The 20,871-nt window shown below is 40.6% G+C and overlaps 1 protein-coding gene across 1 annotated transcript in view; it reads left to right on the forward strand.

Moving 5' to 3' along the window:
• The window catches only part of LOC117815742 (zinc finger protein GLIS2-like), a 46,402-nt gene that overhangs the window by 10,537 nt on the left and 14,994 nt on the right, over positions 1-20,871 (forward strand). The window contains exons 2-4 of the mRNA XM_034687635.1: positions 14,725-14,913; positions 15,656-15,852; positions 20,240-20,425. Of these exons, the coding sequence (XP_034543526.1) occupies positions 14,748-14,913; positions 15,656-15,852; positions 20,240-20,425 (549 nt within the window). The 5' untranslated portion in view covers positions 14,725-14,747. The remainder of the gene's footprint in view (positions 1-14,724; positions 14,914-15,655; positions 15,853-20,239; positions 20,426-20,871) is intronic.

Genomic DNA, 20,871 nt, shown 5'->3' on the forward strand with positions numbered 1-20,871 from the left:
AGATGGGATAAAAGATTTGGAATACTGATTAGTTTCTCCTCATGGGTGCACTTTACCTCAGTCCGGAGTCTCAGAATAAAATTAGGTTGTTATTTTCCAAAACTGGTGGGGACCCAAGTAATGAAGGAATTGTTGAAGGAGTTTTGAAGGTGGTCGTGGCATTTATTTATCTTCAGAGCAACTGTGTTTGCCCTTAAAAGTGCAAGCTAGCAGAATGGATAGGCATAAAGTCAGTTTGACCCTAAAAATTCTTGTTGACTTTAGTAGAAATTGGATTTACGTCTTCCAAATTGCATACCTCCCTCACATGGAGAGCCCTTGATAGCAGTTTAACCCGACTCATAATGTCAGTTGCTTTTAAACATTATTCATTCTTCTTGCTTTAACTCTCCACTGACATTTTTCCAGCTCATTACTTTGTTATTTCATGGAGCCTTTTCTCTGTCTCTCTGTCTTTGTTTCCCCATCGAAAATGAGAGGAACGGCCTACAGTACAGCTGGGATTGGTTATTATTTACTGGCTTGGCACACACACACCCCCATACACACACACACACACACACACACACACACACACACACACACACACACACACACACACACACACACACACACGCAGTGGAAACAAATTGGGTGAATCTGCTCTGCACGTAGGAATGTGAGGCGCATGTGTTTGTGTGTTTTAGGTCTGGATGACAGAGCTGAGAGAATGAAAGAGGGATGGAGAGAAAGAGAGAAAAGGAAAAGACATAACAGAATGAAAATAAAAGAAAATGAGAGCGAGAGAAAGAAGAGGGGATTGATGTTTTTGCATGCAGACTGCTCTTGGCCTCGTCTGTCTCGCCTGACAACAAAGGTTAAACACACTTCTCTCCTCCTTCTCCGTCCAACTTCTTTTCTTCCCTTTCCCCTCTTTCTTCTGTCTTGCATTTCCTAATTTGACTTCTCTCCCTGTCTTTCATATTTTCAACACAACCTAGAATATCTGCACTCAGACCTTTCCTCCATCCACTTCTTCATCTGTCGTCCCTCTCTTTGGCTCCCTCCTTAGAGGACAGCGGTGGATGGAAGGGTCAAGGAGGTGGAGGAGGGATCTCTTACTGTGCTGATGGTGACGAGTCTTAGGGAAGGAAGGAGGTGGGAGAAGTGAAGAGGTGTCTGTGTTGACATAGTTCTGCTGCCAAACGGCGCAATGGTGGTGCAAAGGATTATGGGTGGTGGTTAGGAGTGAGGCGATTGAGGAATTGAAGAGGGAACTGGACTTTGGCTGTGATGTACTCTTTGAATTCTCTGTAGTGATTATGGATGGATTCAACTACAACCCTCCACTGATTTATATCTTTTTAAAAGACCTTATGGAGCTTAATAGCACAAAGTATATTAGACTTACCTTCGTTCACTACAGAAACTTTATAGCAGCCATTTTGGATTTTTTCCTTTTGGCCCAAATTTCCCTCCGTTCCTGCATCAACTCCTCTTTCTCCACTTCAGTCAGGTTGGTAACAGTAAAAACAATTTTGAGCGGGTTTGCCAACTAATAAACACAGGAAGAAATCCTCCTCCTATCATACGGCTGTGTTTACAGTAAAACCTAAAAAGTCACAAGATGAAATTTCTGAGTCACATTGACCAATCATGCATCGGCAGGATTTGGTGGATGTTAAGAAAACAGTAAAATCAGGAGGATTGCAATCCCCCTGGTTAACATCTAGCGGTAATCACAAATCAGTTTATTTCTATTAAAGCTGCTGTTGGTAGGAATGGTGTAAAAAACGTTGCTTTTTTCTGCTGGGTTTGGAGAAAAGGTCATAATGCCCATCGGTACTCATCGGTAAGTGGAGTAATTTGAGACTATTGCGAAATCTCTGCGTTTTCCAATGCCTTTGTATCAAGCAATGTTATTATTCCCCTTGTTCCCTTGTTATGACGGACCAATCATAGCTAATCTCCAATCCTCTGTCCTGATTGGTTAAGGGGTGGCCCCTACTACGTCCTCTGATTGGTTATGAGTCCGGCACTGTCATGACTGCACACGCTGATGTTAGTTTGACAAACGGAATGAAGAGCTCTAAGACCACACATCATGCACACACACACATATATACACAGTACACTTAAAACATGAAACACACATACATTAACAAACACACACACTCTTTAACTCTTTTATTCCACTACCTTAGTTTATTTTATTTTCCTTATTCTTTGTTTTTCTTTCTCTTTTTCATGACTTTACTTTACTCTATCTTTATTTATGTACCTCTTTATTTCTTTATTTCTCTTTTCTCTACTTTTTCTTCTTACTTATTTTTTTTATGTATGTATTTTGGTGCCTTGGTCCACAGTATCCTGTAACCTCTTGAGTCCTTTGCCTCCCTCCTCCTCCCGCCACCACAGATAACCATGGACAGAAACGGGTTACAACACCCTGAGCTGTCCCACCAGGCTCAAGAATCACCTTAGCCTTAGTGCACACGCCAATCTGTTTTGGGGGGCTAAGAGGAAATCTGGTTGGGAGGATAGTGTTGACATTCGAAGTCCCTCTCTCTGAACAGATGTTTACTCTGTGACTACCAACAATAGCTTTAACAGATATCAACATGCAAATGCAGCTAAGACCTGTAAATTACAAGTAAATCACAATAAAAGCTGTTAATGAAGGGAGCCAGAATGAAACCTCTGTGTAACTTACTATTAACAGTGAAACTGAGACCCTCCAGAAACAGATGGAGGGCTGTTCCTCCAAGGGATGAAATGAACTATGAAATTAAGGTGTTTACTTTGCAGACTTATCTGGAGGGGGGAGCAGGTGGCAAACTTGAGGCTTCAAATGGTAGCTGACACAATACTGGATGACATCACAAGTCCTGTGAAAATATCTAAAAGCTAGCTATCTTGCCAAGCTGGTCACTTACTTTGTTTGCTGTTTGCTGATTGGTGTGGAACATGTCTCATATAGTGGATTCAATGGAGATTTGTAGCTGAATACAGCAGATGAAAGTGGTCCAGTTAACTAAAACAGAATTGTAAAATTGAAGCAACCTGCTGAAAGATGCTAAAAAGGTCCAAAGTTCTGAAAGGATATGTAGGGTTGGCTCATAATTCTCTTTTGGCTTTTCTCTATCCATGTGATATTAATGTTACATTTTCATGTGTACCTTCAGATTAGGTGAGAATGGTTTGATTTCACATATTAGTCAATGTAACGGAGAGCTGCTCATCTTAGAAAACCCTCTGGAAAAATGATTCAAACTCACAGATTTTTCAACTAATGAAGGCTAAGCTTTGTTGTTTTCCATGAAGGAAGCAGCCACTGCAGCTAGGGAGTAACATGATCCATGCAAAGTTGCACCAAAATGGTCTCAGCTGGGAGTCTCTGTATCATGACTATACATGGTTAAGTTCATCTTTGAGCTAGAAGGGGATAAAGTGAGATGAGTTGGGTTTATCCTTCCTGCATCACTCCACCAAGCCCAACTGATCTCACTCCCATCTGACCCAAAGTAAGCCTTCTGTTTGTCTAAGAATCAACTCTTCAGCAATATCCCGAAGTTTCTCAGCTTCATGTTCACAATTACTAAGAGGAGAACAGTGTTTTCATGTAAATGTGTTTCACTGAATTCCATCAAGCTGCCTTATGTCATGTAGTCTGTGTTTTCTACATTCCTGTTTTGAACTTCATGAACCTATAACTAAATCGGTTCTTATTACAGCTAGGCTATGACCCTTTCCCAAAACACAGACAGATGCTTTTTTTACTCAACACATGGTAATGAAATAGACTCTAATTAATTACTCATAAAAAGGCAAACATGACCAAATATTACAAATATGACCTAACAAGCAAATCAGACCATCTGAATGAAGACAGATTTTTTCTTTGTAGTTATTCTCTATGCCTTCAACCCCCGCCACTGAGTGGGTGTCAGACGAGGCAATCATCAGCTTGCTGCAAAAAAACAGCCATTATAATGGCACAGATTTATTGTGAATTTCATATTATACATTTGAATAAAGAAAGATAAGATTTTCATTAGAAAACACATTTTACACAAGATCAGAAAATAAATAACTCTTCCCTCTTTCTCCACTGGGAGTGCTTAAATCCACATAAACCCAAAGTTCCTCACTGGAGCTTTAAAGATTTGAGGGTATTGTAGTGGCTTGCTTTTGCCAGCTGAAACAAAACCAATAGGCCATTGAGGGGCTGCTTTTCTGGGACACACTGAGATGACGCGTGTCCTCTTTAGCGAACAAATTAATGACGTTCTGGTCCACACTCCGTGCACTCACATCAAACGGGTTCATTTACATCGCTACACAATAAAGCTAAGCCGATCAATCTGCACTTACATCCAACATTAACTTGCAGAATAACTATCAGGCTCACAGATATTGTAAAACACCATGACAATGATGACGACGACGGTCAAAAACTGTTAGCTTACCCAGTAGGCAGCTCACCTGCCATTAATTTGGTTTTCTTCCCTTTGTACCTTTTAACACCCTACTTGATAAAACCTGCCATCTAGTGTGTAAACAAGGAAGTGCAAGAAACAAAATAAAACAGTCGATACAAATATGGCTCTAACAGGTGTTAAAGTTGAAAATGTAAAATTATATTCAGCAAGCCATGCTTTGAAGAAGTTTTGCTGACTTGACTGCAGAGCTCTGTATGTACCCAAGCGGCAACCTCGGGCCACGAGACTTGAAGCCAATGTGGAAGTGTTAAAAACTGCAGTTCATCGTGTGTCCACTTGAGGCTGGCTCCGGAAGTACCGGAAACCACACACACACCTGTTCAAAAAAGCCGATCTTTACAGCAGAAATAAACATATTTACAGCCTGGGGGGATTTTCATAAGATATATGCCGTTTCTAAGATATTAACATTACGCGTTTTCCATTATGAGAGGCACAGCTGACTTGATTGACAGGCAGGAACACTGCAGCTGTTTGCTAGGAGGCTCAAAGCCCGCCTCTGTACCTCACACTAGCTCAACAGCAGTTAGGTTGCATTTCCAATATGGCTGCCGCCGCCGACAGGCTTCAAAACAGCGATTCCGAAACAACTGGTTGACGTCACAGATACTACTTCCATTATTTATACAGCCTATGCATGTACTGTACTCTAAAGAGGTACATTCAGAGTCACATCTTGACTCGTTGGTCCACTGATCAGGCTGTTAGACTTGTTCAAAGTTAGAAACTATTGACTTTGGAGAGATGTTATGCTAATTGAACCTACATGAGACATATGTTACTGTTAGTATAAACTGGTCCTGTAAGCACATTATACATCAACTATTTAAAGCTGGGGTTGGTAGTCAGATTTAGATACACTTTTTGTTATGCTGGTTAAAATCATCTTTATGCCCCGATGGCAATCAATACATAATGTGTTCTTAAAAAAGAGCAAAATAAATCCGCTATCTACAGCTGGAGTAAACCTGGGAAAACACCAACCAATCCCTGCTATCAGGAGCCAATTTATGAAACCAATCAAATCCTGTCCTGCTGTTCTGCCCGCCTCCTGCGCGTACATTTCATGTTTGTTTGTGTTTTTAACTTTCACTATGAGAATGTTTTGGTGTTGTCTTACCGCTGAGTGAGACATGAGTTGATGTAGTGCAAAACACAAACGATGTGCTGAGGACCGGTTTGGAATCAGTCACGATCATATGGTCGCGAATCAGCGGCGATCGTGCATGTGAGGGGGGGCGTCATTTTGGAGGAGCTCCGAGGGGAGGGGGGGAGAGGTTAGACAAAGTCCTGAGGAAATGCTACGTTCAAATTCATGCAAGTTTTCTGTGACTACCAACCCTAGCTTTAAGTTTCTGCAACTTTAACATATATGTTATAGAACTAAAAGAAGTTGTTGAAAGAAGAATTCCTGTTTTTCTTTCTGTGTTTTGGAGGATATTTGGTCTTAATATGGTTACCTAACAGCTCCATGGATTTGGTGAAAATCCACAAGGCAGAAGTATCTTGTTTTCTGTTATAATAATCAAGTCAGTTTGCTGAAATTCTTTTGAATAGTTGAGTCTGATATTGAAGCAACAATTACTTGTCCAGAAAGTCCAGAAAGTGTTTTTCAAAGTGAGGAGCAAAATAATCCCCGTCTAAAGAGACTACTCCCCCTCTCCTCCTCCCCTGACAGCCGCCACCACTCCCCTTCTAAATGGTAAAGACGCCAGTGTCAGCGTGAGATACACTGCACGCTCTACTGGTGGCTATTGCAGGCTTGCTCCGCAGAGTTGCATCACTTAGCGCTGGTGTGAGAGGGGGAGAGAGAGAGACAGACAGAGAGAGAGAGAGAGAGAAAGAAAAGGAGCATAATACTGAAAAAAATAATGGCAGAAGTGTGAGGAGAGGAAAGGGTGGGAGCCCACGTCTGCCTCCTACAATTTCTGTATTTTCCCTCCTTCTTTTCTTCTCTCCCAGTTTTTTCCACCGCCTGCTCACTCTCTTCTCGTGCGTTCAAATTTCTTTCTGTCCTGTGAGAAATTCATTCTCCTGAATGCTGGCACTTGTATCCTGCTGTGAATCAGAGCTGACATGATATAAAACGGCGGTTCAACACTCACAAGCTGTGAACACTGACAGTAAATTTCCCTTCCCTGCCGTGGAGGCAGAAACCACCTAAGTGCAGTGTCGGTGGTTTTGTTTTTGTGACTTTGAAACATGATACTGTCATTATACTGTTTTGGATGATCTATGAAGACTTGGGTCTAAACAAAAACACATTTTGTCATTTAAAGGTAGGAGGAGGTCAATATGAGGAGAAGAAGAACTCGTGTTTGTCTGCCTTCTTTGAAAGACATTTTCCTCCAAGAAGTACAGAATGTTTTCCTTGTTGTCTCCAGCTCACCACAGTCTGGTGATAAGAGGAACCCCCTGCTGTTTCCTCCATGCTTCCTAACCCCTCTCCATGTCCTTAGAAGACTCCTAGCAGCTCATCATAAACCTCTCTCTTTTTGTTTTTGTCTATTAAAATGCTCCTAACTTTTTAATTTAAAAAGAAAAGTGTCCTTTTTCATCTGATCCAAGCCATTTCCCATGAACGCACTTCAGCTTTCACAGTCAGTCCCTCTCCTCCTGTCTCTGTATGCCTCCAAGACACGAAAACAAAGCCTCCTGTCATCCACGCTGTTGCAGCGGCATTGCGTAATACCTTATAAGGACGTGGGATGGAAAGATCAAAGGATGTAACCCCTTAAAAACAGGGCCCGACATCATTCGTGGAGTGATGGACTGTCTTCAATCGTTCCTCCCACCCACTGAAATCAATTCCTACACTACCAACTTTTAAAAACAGAGTTCATTCACCAGTCAGCAACATGAGATTCTGTCCCTGCAACTGTCTTCTTTTTTAAAGTCAGACTTCTCGGACAAAAGAGCGAGAAAGAAGGGAATGAGGGGGAAATAATGAAAGACTTGACGAGTAATAACATCCGTACAGGAGGAAGCCGTATACACCCTGAAGCCAAGAATGGCTTCATGTAAAGCTCAGTGTGTCTGCTACGACAAAATGACGAAAAATGAAGCAAAATACAAAAAAAAAAAAAAGTCTAAAAAATGCTCTGGAGGATATAAAATGGAAGAGAAGAAAAAAAAAAAGGAGTGGGAGGTGCAGAGGGCAGAAGAGAGGGGAGGAGAGCAGGAGAGGTATGCTCAGTTGGAGGACTGGGAGAGGAAAACCACAGGAAGGAGTGAGAGGGAGGGAAGTAGAGAAAGAGAGAGAAGGGAATAAAAAAAAAGTATAACAGGGAGGGAGAGGCCAGATCAGGGCGCTGTGGAAGGTTTCCTGTGAGAGGGGGGAAAGAGTCTCGTGTTTGTTAATGTACGTAACACCTGAGAGGGCGTCCGCTCTGTTTGTTAGTCTGTGGAGTTTTACTGTTTGTTGTGTGGACAAGATTTTTACTGTCTTACAGTCTGTGGTAATCTCTATTGATATGTAGGCGAGTGACAGGATTGTGGATGTTGGCGGCATCCTCAGCAGGTACATACCCATAATTGCATCCTGTCTCCCCATGGCAGTTAGCTGATGCCAGTTAAGCTTTAGTTAAGCCCTATCAACAGATATCTGCTCCCATATACTGCTAAAGAGCTGCTCTGAGTCGTCACCTCTTAACTCCGACTCCTCCCAGCTCAAGCTGTTAGTCAGACTGTAAAAGAATGCAACGCAAGAAAAAGGAAGTCTTTGCCAGGAGTCTTATTTGGCTAAGAGCTGGTCACATGGAAAGGCCTGAAAAGTTGGCCTGGCCTCACAGAGCCTATATGGACATCAGATGATTGCCAGGATGGAAATTGAGGGTTTGGGTTCTGGGTCCTGGGAACATAAGGTTCTTTACAAGTTAAGAAAGACAAAAACATGTATACGTGTCTTAATGTATTTCCCGTAGCAGCTCTGTAACAAAGCTCTGCCGTTTTCCACTTTCTGAACCTCACAGTGGAACAATGTTGTTGCCCCAGTGTGTGATTTCACATTGCGTTACAGCTATGCAGTAGCTCGGGATGACATGTAAACAAACAGCAGGAGCTGCAAATGTACACACTCAGGCATGCACGCTGTCTCATCCCTACTATGCTTCTGTTACTGTCTCTGTTAGCAGTGGAGCGACTTCGCCCCACCACTCTGCCACCATGTGTTACCCTCTGCAGATGAGGGGTAAATATCCTGCCTGGACATCTGTCTTACTTCTTGCATTTGCTGTGAATACACAGTCTTTGTGGCCGTGTGTATGCATCTGTGCACAAGCGCACAATGCTTGCTCAAGTATGACCTGTACTATAAAAGCATATATTACTTTGTGTGTGTGAGTGTGAGGACTAATGTGACTGCAATGAGGACACTTCTGCATTGGGGAGACTTTTTGTCGACACTTCAAATTTCCTTTTCAGATGAACACTTGGTTTAGAGTTAAGATAGGAATACGGTTCATATTATGGGCTGGGATTTATGTATTTAGTTTAGATGGTAAAGTTTAGGGCACTAGGGAATGTATGATTGTAATGAGGGTCCACACAAGTGTAGAAAAACAAACAATAGTGTCTGCGCTCACTGCTTCTTACATGTGTTTAGAATGTACACTGCATGTAGCTGTGTGTGCGTGCATGTGTGCACAAGTGCATATTTTGTGTGTGCGAGCGTGAGAATAGTCAAAGTTTGTGTTTTGCTAGGCAGTAGGGGATCCATAAGAGGGTCCGGGCATGCTGCCCAAATGCAGGTCATTGAGGGAAAAGAGGGGGGAGGAGCTGCTGGAGGTGGGGGCTCACGTGTGGTTATGAGATTTGAGCATGCTTGCTGGTGTGACTTCAGTCTGCTTGCGTGCCTAGATACATATGGTCCTGTGTGTGCGTGCCGACACAATACTTCCAAATAACACTCTGTGTGTGCGTGTGTGTGTGTGTGTGAGAGAAGTCAGCGAGGTCGCTGTGGAATGTGAAACCAGTGTGGCGAGGTAGCTGGCAGGCTGGCAGAAGGACCTAAACACTGACTTCATTGTGGTTTAGCCTCTGCCTGATATTTTGTCGGGGGATCCTGTCGGTGATTGTGGAAGAATTTGTGGTGACAGCAAGTTTAGAAGTTAAAGAGGTGTACATGTAGCTGGAGAGTTGCCAGTTTAAATCCCAGACCGTGTTTGGAAATGCAGCCAGTGAAAGTAAATTAAGAATGCACTTACTGCCAGCTATCATTAAAGAACCATTTAGTGAGACACCTAAAAAAAAAAGTTTTGCTGTTATGTCACATATCTACTTGCAACCCACATCTGGTGCCATTTAAAAGTTCCACTGGAGGCAAAAACTAGCTAAATATAAAATAACCTGCTAGAAAAACAGATACCTGAAAACCATTATTTTATGGTATGGGTATGTATGGGTATAGGATTCCAAGTGAAAGTACAAAGCCTGCAAGATAGAACTGTTTCCAGACTGAGTTAAAATAAATAGTGCTGACATAGAGCTGGATTTGAAGAACATTGCAGATTTTGTTCATTGTGGATTACAAACTACAAACCGAGATAGCGTTTGTTGTGATTTGGCGCTATACAAATAAAGATTGATTGACTTGGTCTCAAGACCACTTATTTAACCCTCCTGTTATGTTCGTTTCTCTGGAACAGCAATAATGTTCCTGGGTCAGTTTGATCCGGGGCATATTCAATTATCCAAAAGTATCAGAACCCCAAAAAATACCAATACACATTTTTTTAAATCTAATTTTTAACTCCATTACTAACCATTAAAATCAAGATTTAGTCCATTGGTGTTCTTTAATTCTCACAGATCATGGTTCAATGAGGATAACTCACTCGTTTTTTATTGAAATGAATGTTAAAACTTTTTTAATGTACATTGGAAAGCCCTAAATATAAATACAATAGTTTTACATGACATAGATTTTTGTTAATTTTATTCTATATATTTTTTTATTTTATATTTTATGAATTGATGTTGATAAATTAACTCGACACCTCTTCTATCACATGCTGCCCAGATTTTTATGCTGCATTTAGCTGGTTTGGAAGGTATATATTGACTAAAATAGACTTTAAAAGGGGTCAATTGGAACCGCAACATAACAGGAGGGTTATGGTCTCGGTCTCGTCTCGGAATCAAAAGTTTTTTTACTCGGTCTTGTGTCGGTCTAAGACTGGGTGAACTCCATATTTTATATCAAGACCGGTCGAGACCACCTCTGATGCACTCTGTGTCAACACCTATAACCCATCAGATGTAAACACTAGAAATATTATCTAAAGAAAATAAAAAAATGCACAACTAATGAGACAAGAAAGGCTTGACAAAACAATCCTGCGTAATTCCCCCTACGACCTCCTACCTCTCCTGAGATCATAGGCACATGAAAACACAGTTTTAACTCTGATCTAAAGCGAAAGTTAAACTAACGACGACAAAAACAAAACTTAAGGAGTCAAAAGGCTCTCAGTTCATCAAAAGAAAGGCAACAAAGACTAAACCAAACCTTGTCTGTTGCTTTCGATTGTATTTAAAGCAAGCCTAAATAAAATAAACAGAAGTCTTTTATTTTGTTAACCCTCATCATGATTGTTCATTGATATATATGGTCTTGGTCTTGTCACGGTCTCGCCCTGCCTTGGTCTTGGTCTTGACTCGGTCTTGATCCCTAAATGTCTTGGTCTTGTCTTAGTCTCTGTGCACTCTGGTCTCGGACATGTCTTGGTCTCGGTTGATGTGGTCTTGACTACAACACTACCCCAGTGCAAATACAACATATCAAATATTGTAACTGTTTTTCCACAGATTTTTTATGAAATAAATATGCTCATTCTAAATTTGATGCCTGCAACATGTTTCAAACATTAGTGATTAGTGACATGATTTGGTATTAAAGAAGGCAATCACAGAGGCCAAGTCTCTCAGATGATGGGAAGAGTTCCACCACTCTGTAAGAGGCTGGGTGAGGAAATAGATAAGCAATTCCAGAATTGAGTTCCTCACCGTAAAATTGCAAAGAATTTGGGGATTTCTTCATTTAGAGCACATAATAGCATTAAAAGATTCAGATAATCTGGAGCAATTTTATATAAAGGGGACAAGGCACAAAAGCCAATAATGGATATCTGTAACCTTAAGGCCCTCGGGCAGCACTGCTTTAAAACAGACATGACTCTGTAGTGGAAATCACTGCATGCTCTCAAAATTACTTCCAAAAACCCATGAACACAGCTTGTCACCGCATGCACAAATGTAGGTTGAAACTGTACGATGCAAAGAGGAAACCATATAAAAACATGATCCATGTTTAATGTTGGCATCTCATTCAGGGCCGGGCCCATTCAAGATGGACGGAGCCAAAGTGGAAAGTTGTCCTGTGTTCTGACAAATCAAAGTTTGACATTCTTTTTGGAAATCATGGACACTGCATCCGCCTATTTAAGGAGGAGAGAGACCACCCAGTTTGTTATCAGCGCACAGTCTCAAAAGCAAGCATCCATGATGGCATGGGGATGCAGAAGTGCCCCTGGCATGGGTAGCTCCATGCCTTTTTCAGAGAACACCTTTCATACATCAGCAAGACAATGCCACACCACATTCTTCATGTATTACAGCAGCATGACTCCATAGAAGAAGAGTCCAGGTGCTAAACTGGCCTGAGAGTCCTGACTTGTCACCCATTGAAAATATTTGACGCATCGTGAATTAAGAAATAGAACTAAGGAAACTGTTGAGCAAGAATGGGACAACATTTTACTTTAAAAACCCAAGAAACTGGTCTTCTCTGTTTCCAATTGTTTACAGATGACTTTAAACGAAGCAGATACTTGACTTCAAGGAATCGCCTAAAACAAATAGATGAGGAGAGAGCTTGAACCAGAGCTCAGGTGTGCAGATTGTGCAACAGTGAAGTAGAGGCAGCAGTACAGAAAAAAAACATGCGTTCCTGAGACCACGTTTGGTCCACTTCACCCCCTTTGGTTCCCCCCTTAGAATTTTTTTCCTTTGAAGCAGATATCTGGGTCTTGAGTCATTCGCTCTAACCAGAACTTATAAGTTGAGTCATAGAGAACTAAGTTTTTTATCACAAATTTCACCACAGTGTCATACCATGATGGGTGGAAAACTACTGCAGAATCTTGTAAAGGCCTGTGTAAAGCTGGACCACAGAAATGTAGAAGATCCCCAAACAAACCCACATCATAATGTTTGTCAGACTTTTTTCCCTCTGGGACTGAGAAACAAGTAAAAAATCAAAAAAGAGGATTAATCTCTCCCAGATTGACCAAATAGTTTTGGAGAAGTTGGAAGACGAGAAAACAAGAATCTTCATGTATAAAATACGAAAACATCAAGGTCAATGTTTTATCTTTTGTCAGAGTAAAATGACCTGGCACTCATTTAGGTTCAGATATATTTGAAGACTGATTTTAAGCTTTACTTCTTTCGAAACAAACACCTCAGGAACTCACTTGATAATTTGATACACCAGCATATGCCTTTTTGAGAGTAAACGTTTTAGTTTTAGTTTTTCTCTAGTAAATATCACTTTGGGAAGCAATAATGAAAGACTACTTCTTCTTAATATTTCAATCTTTCCATTTTCTAACATGGATGGATGAAGGAAAAGAAATGGTTGGGTGGGTTATTGGATTATTGGATGGATGGGTGATGGATGGGATGAATGGATGGATAGAAAGATGGATGGACCAGTTATAGATATGTGGATGGATGGGTGAGTTATGGATAGATGGATGGATGGATGGATGGATGGATGGATGGATGGATGGATGGATGGATGGATGGATGGATGGATGGATGGATGGATGGATGGATGGACCAGTTATAGATATATGGATGGATGAGTGAGTTATGGATAGATAAATGGATGGATGGATGGGTGGGTGGGTGGATGGATGAGTTATTTGATGGATACATGGATGGGTTAATGGATAGATAGATGGGTGAGTTATTACATGTAAATGGATGGATGGGTTGATGGATTGATGTACGGGTTGTTGATGGGTGGGTTGATGGATGGATGGATGGATGGATGGATGGATTGGTAATTGGATGGATGGATTTATGGATGGATGGATGCATAGATGGTTGAACAAATTATTATGGATGGATGAGATATTGGATGGATCGATGAATGGATGAGTTGATGGATAGATAGATGGATGGATGATGGATGAGATGAATAATGGATGGATGGATTGAAAGATGGACCAGTTCTAGATATATGGATGGATGGGTCATTTATGGATAGATGGATGGATCAGTTACTTGATGGATATATGGATGGGTTAATGGATGGATGGGTGAGTTATTAAATGGATGGATGGATGAGTAATTGGATGGATGGGTTGATGGATGGATGGATGCGTAGATGGGCTGACAAATTATTAGATTGATGGATGAGTTGTTGGATGGATGGATGAGTTGATGGATGGATGGATGGATGGATGGATGGATGGATGGATGGATGGATGGATGGATGGATGACATATTGATAGATGGATGAGTCATTAGATGGATGGATTAATTATTGGATGGGGGGTTTGTTGGACAGATGATTGGATTGATTATTGGATGAATGTATTATTGGATGGTTGGATAGATGGATGACAAACAGATAAGACATCTATCCATCTAGATAGATAGATAGATAGATAGATAGATAGATAGATAGATAGATAGATAGATAGATAGATAGATAGATAGATAGATAGATAGATAGATAGATAGATAGATAGATAGATAGATATTTTTCTAATATGTAATGGTTGTATGTTACAGAAATCAGGGCTACAAATTGAATGAATGTGAACTTATTCGCCTGAGTGTAAACTTATATGAATATGCAACTGGTATTCAAATGTGTGTTGCTGAACTGCCTTCAAACGCTTGAGTCACTTTCAGTGATTTGGTCTGTGTTTACCACAGCTGCTCCAGAGGCTTCCTGTGGTTCACTTTGTTTCTAAACCACAATGTTTGAATAATAATTTAATCAGATCCGACTGTTGTTGTGACTCATGCTGCTGGAATTACTTCACGATAAGTCAGGAGCCAAACTGATGATTTGAACAGCAAACAAGAAAGATGAGAGTTCAGCTGTCAGGGAAAACAAACATTTTGACAGAGAGCTGAATGCAGCGGTCTATTATTTGCACAGACACAGTAAACATTATGTAGACATGGATGATAACCTGACTGCACTGTGGTTCTTTCTTCTCAGGTGGACCGGAGCAACAAGCAGCCATGCTGTCCCTGGACGAGCCCCTGGACCTGAAGCTCCCCTCAGGACGCTCAGATGGTCCAGTGAGGTTAGGAAAGAGGGCTTACTCCTCTTCTATCTGTGCTCCCCTCAGCGCCACACGACCGCGCCTGATATACACGACCTTCCCATCTCCACCCTCCTCACCAGGTAAGAGATAACCAGGATGACTAAATATAGTTCCCTTCTCAACAGACATGTTAGACGTTCTGTCTTCAATTCCGTCTCCAACACACATGACATGTTTTGCTGATGGCATGTCACAGTGTTAAAGACTATCACAGTACTAATATATTGAGTGGATTCTGTGTTCTCACTTACCCACTAACTTCATTTAGTAAATCCAATGAATGACGGCTCTCTTCTTTCCCTCATAGACAGACATTGTTCAGGCATGTGTTGCTCTTAACAAGAAGAGCATGACGCTGACATGAAGTCATTTTAAAGATGGCCGCAGTATGTCCTCCCCGAGCGTCTGAATTGACCGTATAGCTTCATACCTATGAGCCCAAGCGATGCTCTTTAACTCCTTTATTTGTCCACTTTGAGTCTGTGGAGCTGAATGTGTTAATGCTCCCAGTTTGCACAAGGACTGCATGGGTCCTTGAAGTGTGTTATAGAAAGTTCCCAACGTCTAGATGGACTGCTTTAGAAAATTCTGCACATGAGATTTGAACCTCAATCTGTTAGATAAAAATCAATCATTGGTGATCTATCCGTTGTCCTGAATCACAACCAGAAAGAGAGGTTACTGCTTTACAAAAAAACAAAGAGGTGGCGACCACAAAACCCTGTGTTTTCTAACATTGTACGTCCAACCAAACTGTATTAAGAGCCTAAAAATCTATACCACTTTAGCAAAGCACATCATCATCAAATTTTGTCACTTCAGATTCTCAGTCTTCCTCTCAAGATCGACCCGGGTCCTGCTGCAGTCCTCCAGCCATGGACCTCAGCCTGTCCCCATCCTCCCGCCATGCATCTTCTCTGTCCCCGTCTCCTTCCACCCCTTCCTCACTCTCCCCTTCCTCACCGATGGAGTCCCCTAAGCATGGCAGCAGCAGTCCTCAGCCGCATCTCTTCTCACGGGTGAGTCGAAATGTTAGCACAGTGAAGCCTCAACTATCATTTCTGTTCTTTAAATTCAAAACACATCACGTGAGATCTGGGGAGTAAAATATGTGGATAAAAAAGGATTGAAAATTGATGGTGCACTGTGCTTTTACATTTTACATACATCTATTATTTTTAATATATTTTCTGGGCTGGTTTTGATAGAGCAGCTTAAGAGAGAATGACTCTATTGTTTTGAGGGGAGAGAGGCCGAAAGACATCTTGAAAATTCCCAGAAATTCTCAAAAAGATTTCATGGAAAATTAAGCAGAAAATTTCATTCCAATTTCCAGTTCCCAAAATATCACACTGAGAACTTCTGAAAGTTCCTGCAAACTTTAAAATGTGCCATTGAAACTTTCCCAACGGTACATGAAATATCTATTTAAAATTCCTTAAAGTTCCTTTTTAAAATTTTTGAATCTTTCTGAAAGCTTTCATTGAACATTTCTGAAATATCTCCAGATTCCAAATTTTAAAGCTGGGCCTATTCCTCTGTTTTTAACCACCAGGCCAAACTGGGCCTACGCATTGCCATCTTAAAATATTATGATCTTAAAGAACGGAATAATGTTTTAAAATTTTAAAGGATCATCAAAATAAAGTATATCTGTGTTATTCGGGGTCTGCACGCTGCTGTCTGTCTGTTTGTAAAGCATCTTGAGATAACATTTGTTGTGATTTGGATCTATATAAATAAAGATTGATTGATTGATGCTGTCACCTCACAGCAAAAAGGTTGCTGGTTCAAATCCCCCTCTTTGTGAAGTTTGAATGTTCCCCTGTGCTCTCTCCAGGTACTCAAGCTTCCTCCAATGTCAAATGCATGCTTGTTAGGTTAATAGGTGACTCCTTATTGCCTGTAGGTGTGAGTGTGTGTGTGGGTGGTTGTCTGTCTCAACATGTTAGCCCTGTTAAAGGCTGTCGATCTGTCCAGGTGGACCCTGCCTTAATAATAATAATTATAACTTTATTTATATAGCACCATTAAAAACAAATGTTTACAAAGTGCTTAGACTAGCAAAGCATGGTTCAAATAACAAAGTAAACGCAAGACTAGAATTAGGCCAATAAATCATTGTTTAAGAGGTTTTTCAAAAAAAGACAAATAAATGAATAATTAAATAAATAAATAAATAATTAAGTAATTAAGTAATTAAATAAATAAATAAATAAATACATAAATACATAAATAAATAAAAATGAATAGATAAAAATGGATATGTAAATAAAAGCATTAAAAATACAATAAAAGAGGTTTTCAGAATAAGAGGACAACATTATTAAGAACAGCTGGGTTAGGCTCCAGCCCGCTGTGATCCTGAATGGGAAAAAGTGGTATAGATAACAGATGGATGGATGTTTCACTCATTTGCACTCACTTTCACTCACTTTCACTCACTTGAACGAAGAGATCTGTTTGGATGTATTTCTTGGTGTCAGCAGTCAATCACGCCGGTGCTCACAGTCTTTGTCAGACTTTGTCAGCCTGCTGCTGATTGTGTCTGAATGTTCTCCACTCTTCTCTAACGTTGAATTGAATTGGGACCATTGGGAGTGAATCTAATTTGCTGCTGCAGTGTCTGCAAACAGCACACAGTTATCCACTGACTCTCTCATAAATCAAATTCCAATGATTAGACGGTGAAACAGGAAACACACAGCTTCTTTGTTAAAAGATCAAATCTCCCCTCTTGGCCCAGACTCATCTTTTAGCTCAGAGGGGCACATTTTAAAAAAAAAAGTGGAGTGTGAAAAGTAGGCTGCTTATTTCCCACAGAGAATATCAAAGATTCCTTTGAAAGAGTTCGAGGCAGCTTTTAACTGGGCGGTCAGAGAATCCACTTCAAACAAGCAGAACTTCAGATTATCTCTAAAACATGACTCTTCATAAAGTTTTATTTTTGCCTTTATTAGAGAAGACAGCTGAAGAGAAACAGGAATGTGAGGAGGAGAGAGTTGGGAAAGGGTCGTGGCCGGGAGTTGAACCAGCCTTGGCACATTGCGCATCCCTAAACTGCTAGGCCAATCATTACCCAACAGTTACCTTTTTGATATGAAGATATGAAGACTTTTAACAAAAGCATTAAAGCTGGCTAAAGCAACATCAGAGGAGTGAGCATTTTGAACTCTTCTATACTGGTCTATAACAGTTTGTTGTAACTTTTTGTAACCTTGATGTAAATATTCACTCTCTGTTCTTCTTTTATTTTGTTATTATTGAGTGCATGTTATTCCATGTAATCTTGATACCTTCTTTGATCAAACTTAAAGCCTAACTAGGGACAGGAGTTGGAAACTAGCAGTAGCTATAATCTCTAAATGTGAAGCCTCAGTTACCACAGCTGTTTGTAACAAGCAGAAGTTGTACTATGTTATTTGTATTGACCCTATCAACCAAAACTTAAAAACAGACACCAGACAAAAAACGAACAAATGAGCATATTCTTAGATGGACCATAGACTGTATGAATAATGGACAGAGTATCTGTGATGCCACGCATCTGTTCCTGTGCGCTGCTTTGAAGCCAATTGGCGGCGGGAGCCATATTGGAGATGCTGAACTCAACCAAACTTAGGCTGTTTCCGAAATTGCCTACTATACTAGCAGTACGTACTGATATGTCCAAAATTCAGTATGTAGTAAGTAGTATGTGAACAAGAGCAAAATCTGCAGTAAGCCAAAACTCCCCGGATGTCTACTGATACGGGAAAATATCGATACATCGGACCAGTCTGCCTCGCGTACTGTTTCCCACAATGCACAGCGCTCATTCTGCTTTTTCTTTTTCCTCATTTTTTGACGGGAGGAAATCCATTTTTGGGTGCTGTGAAAGTTATCAAATTACATATAAACCACTTCCTAACTTCTTAAATCATAAATGGATGCTAAATAAGCATTTTATTTATCAGCTTCGCAGTTGCTTACTTCCGCTTTCCGAAACCGGAAATCCAGCGAAGTCTGGCTCAGCATGCTGCATGACAGATCGAACAGAACAGTCATACTACATACTAAATTAAAACGCAGTATGTAGTAGGCAATACCTACTGCCTGCTACATTAGTAAGTAGTATGTAGCAGGCCGTTTCGGAAACAGCCATAGTGTGATGTAAAGAGGCAGGGTTTGAGCCTCCTAGCCAACAGCTATGTGTTCCCGCCTGTCAGTCAAGTCAGTCATGTCCTTATTTGGGCAAAAACTCATAATCTTAATATCTTCTGAACCGTTACGTTAGAAAAAGATTCACCCCCGTACAGTGTGTGTCTAACATGTTTATTAATGCTGCAAATATCGCCTTTTTTGAATTGGTGTGTATGTGGTTTCCAGTGTTTCTGCAGCCAGCCTCAAGTGGACACTCAACGAATTGCAGTTCATACCACTTCCAACTGGGCTTCATATTTTGAGACCAGAGGTTGCTGCTTGAGATGGACATTAAAGGCATTGGGCTGCTTCACACATGACATAATATAACAATAAACAATTGAGGAAGTTGCTTGGACTCTATAACCCTTGACACAGCGTTTGGCTGTTGAAGTATTTGAGTGCTGATTCTTATTTTTTTTAATGTTTTTTCAGTAGGGACTAGACAAAAAAAAATCCCCCAAATTTTCAGCAAACTGAATTTAATTACTTTCCATCCTTAACAAGTTTTTTGTTTGTTAAGTGCCAATGTTTCTCTTCCATGATTTTAAGTATTTTAACTAAAATTTATGCCAGACAAAACCAGAAATAAACTTTTTTTGTAATGCACATGAGTGATGTCATAGATCAATTAATCAATCAACCTTTATTTATATAGCGCAAAACTACAACAAATGTTATCCCAAGACTCTTTACAAACAGAGCAGGTCTAGACCGTACTCTACTCTATGTTCTATTATTAACAAAGACCCAACATCAAGACAGGATAAGATCCAGTCCCATCTTACAGACAGGACTCAGTCTGATCTCATCTTAATCCACCATGAGCAGAGCACTTTGCAGCATTTAGCAAGTTACAGTGGCAAGGACAAACTTCACTTAACAGGCAGAAACCTCCAGCAGGACCAGACTCATGTTAGACACACATCTGCCTGAATAGGTATGGTAACTATAGTTTAAGGAGCCACCAGATGTCACTGTGTTTGTTGAGGGTGATGCTTCAAATCTGTTTTGGCACAGGTTAAAAGTAAACCCCAAAGCTACATAAAGCTTCATCCACCCATCACTAATGTTTCTGTATCAGAAACCTTCACTACTTTGTTGAAAGAAGTCTGAGGCTGGCCAGAACAGTTATTTCCAACTCTCTCATTTAAGTTACAGCTGATGTGCATGAACACAACACCTTGTTTGAAGTCACCTGTCTCTCTGTCCGTCATCTTTCAGGAACCAGCTCGTCATCGAGGTGTGGAGGGCGGAGCTTCACCGCAGGGTTTCCCTTTCTATCTGCCCATTGGGAGCCCACCGAGGGCGTACAGCTTCCCCTCCTCCATCTTCATCAGTCAGAACACAGAGAAGCAGGTTTCACCAGAGCCCTCACTGGACGGTCAGCTGGCCTGCCGATGGATGAAGGTGAACACAATTTTTAAAAACAACATCCAGTCCTCCTCAATGTGTTTCTACCCTGAGAAGTTCACAGAGGGCTAGAAGGTCTTACTCTGACCACTAGATGGTGCCGAGTACAAAGGATGAAAATGAGTGCCAATCAACCCTTCTGTTATGTTGCGGGTCAAATTGCCCCTTTTTTAAGTCTATTTTAGGCAATATATGCCTTCCAAACCAGCTAAATGCAGCATAAAGATCTGTGCAGCATATGACAGAAGAGATGTCGTGTTAATTTATCAACATCACTTCATAAAAATAAAAATAAATTCAAAATGTAAAATAAAATAAACAAAAATCTGTCATGTAAAACTATTGTATTTATATTTAGGGCTTTCCAATGTACATTAAAAAAGTTTTAACATTAATTTGAATGAAAAACGAGTGAGTTATCCTCATTGAGCCATGATCTGTGA

This window comes from Notolabrus celidotus, chromosome 7 (assembly GCF_009762535.1).
Source record: "Notolabrus celidotus isolate fNotCel1 chromosome 7, fNotCel1.pri, whole genome shotgun sequence".
NCBI classification, from domain to species: Eukaryota; Metazoa; Chordata; class Actinopteri; order Labriformes; family Labridae; genus Notolabrus; species Notolabrus celidotus.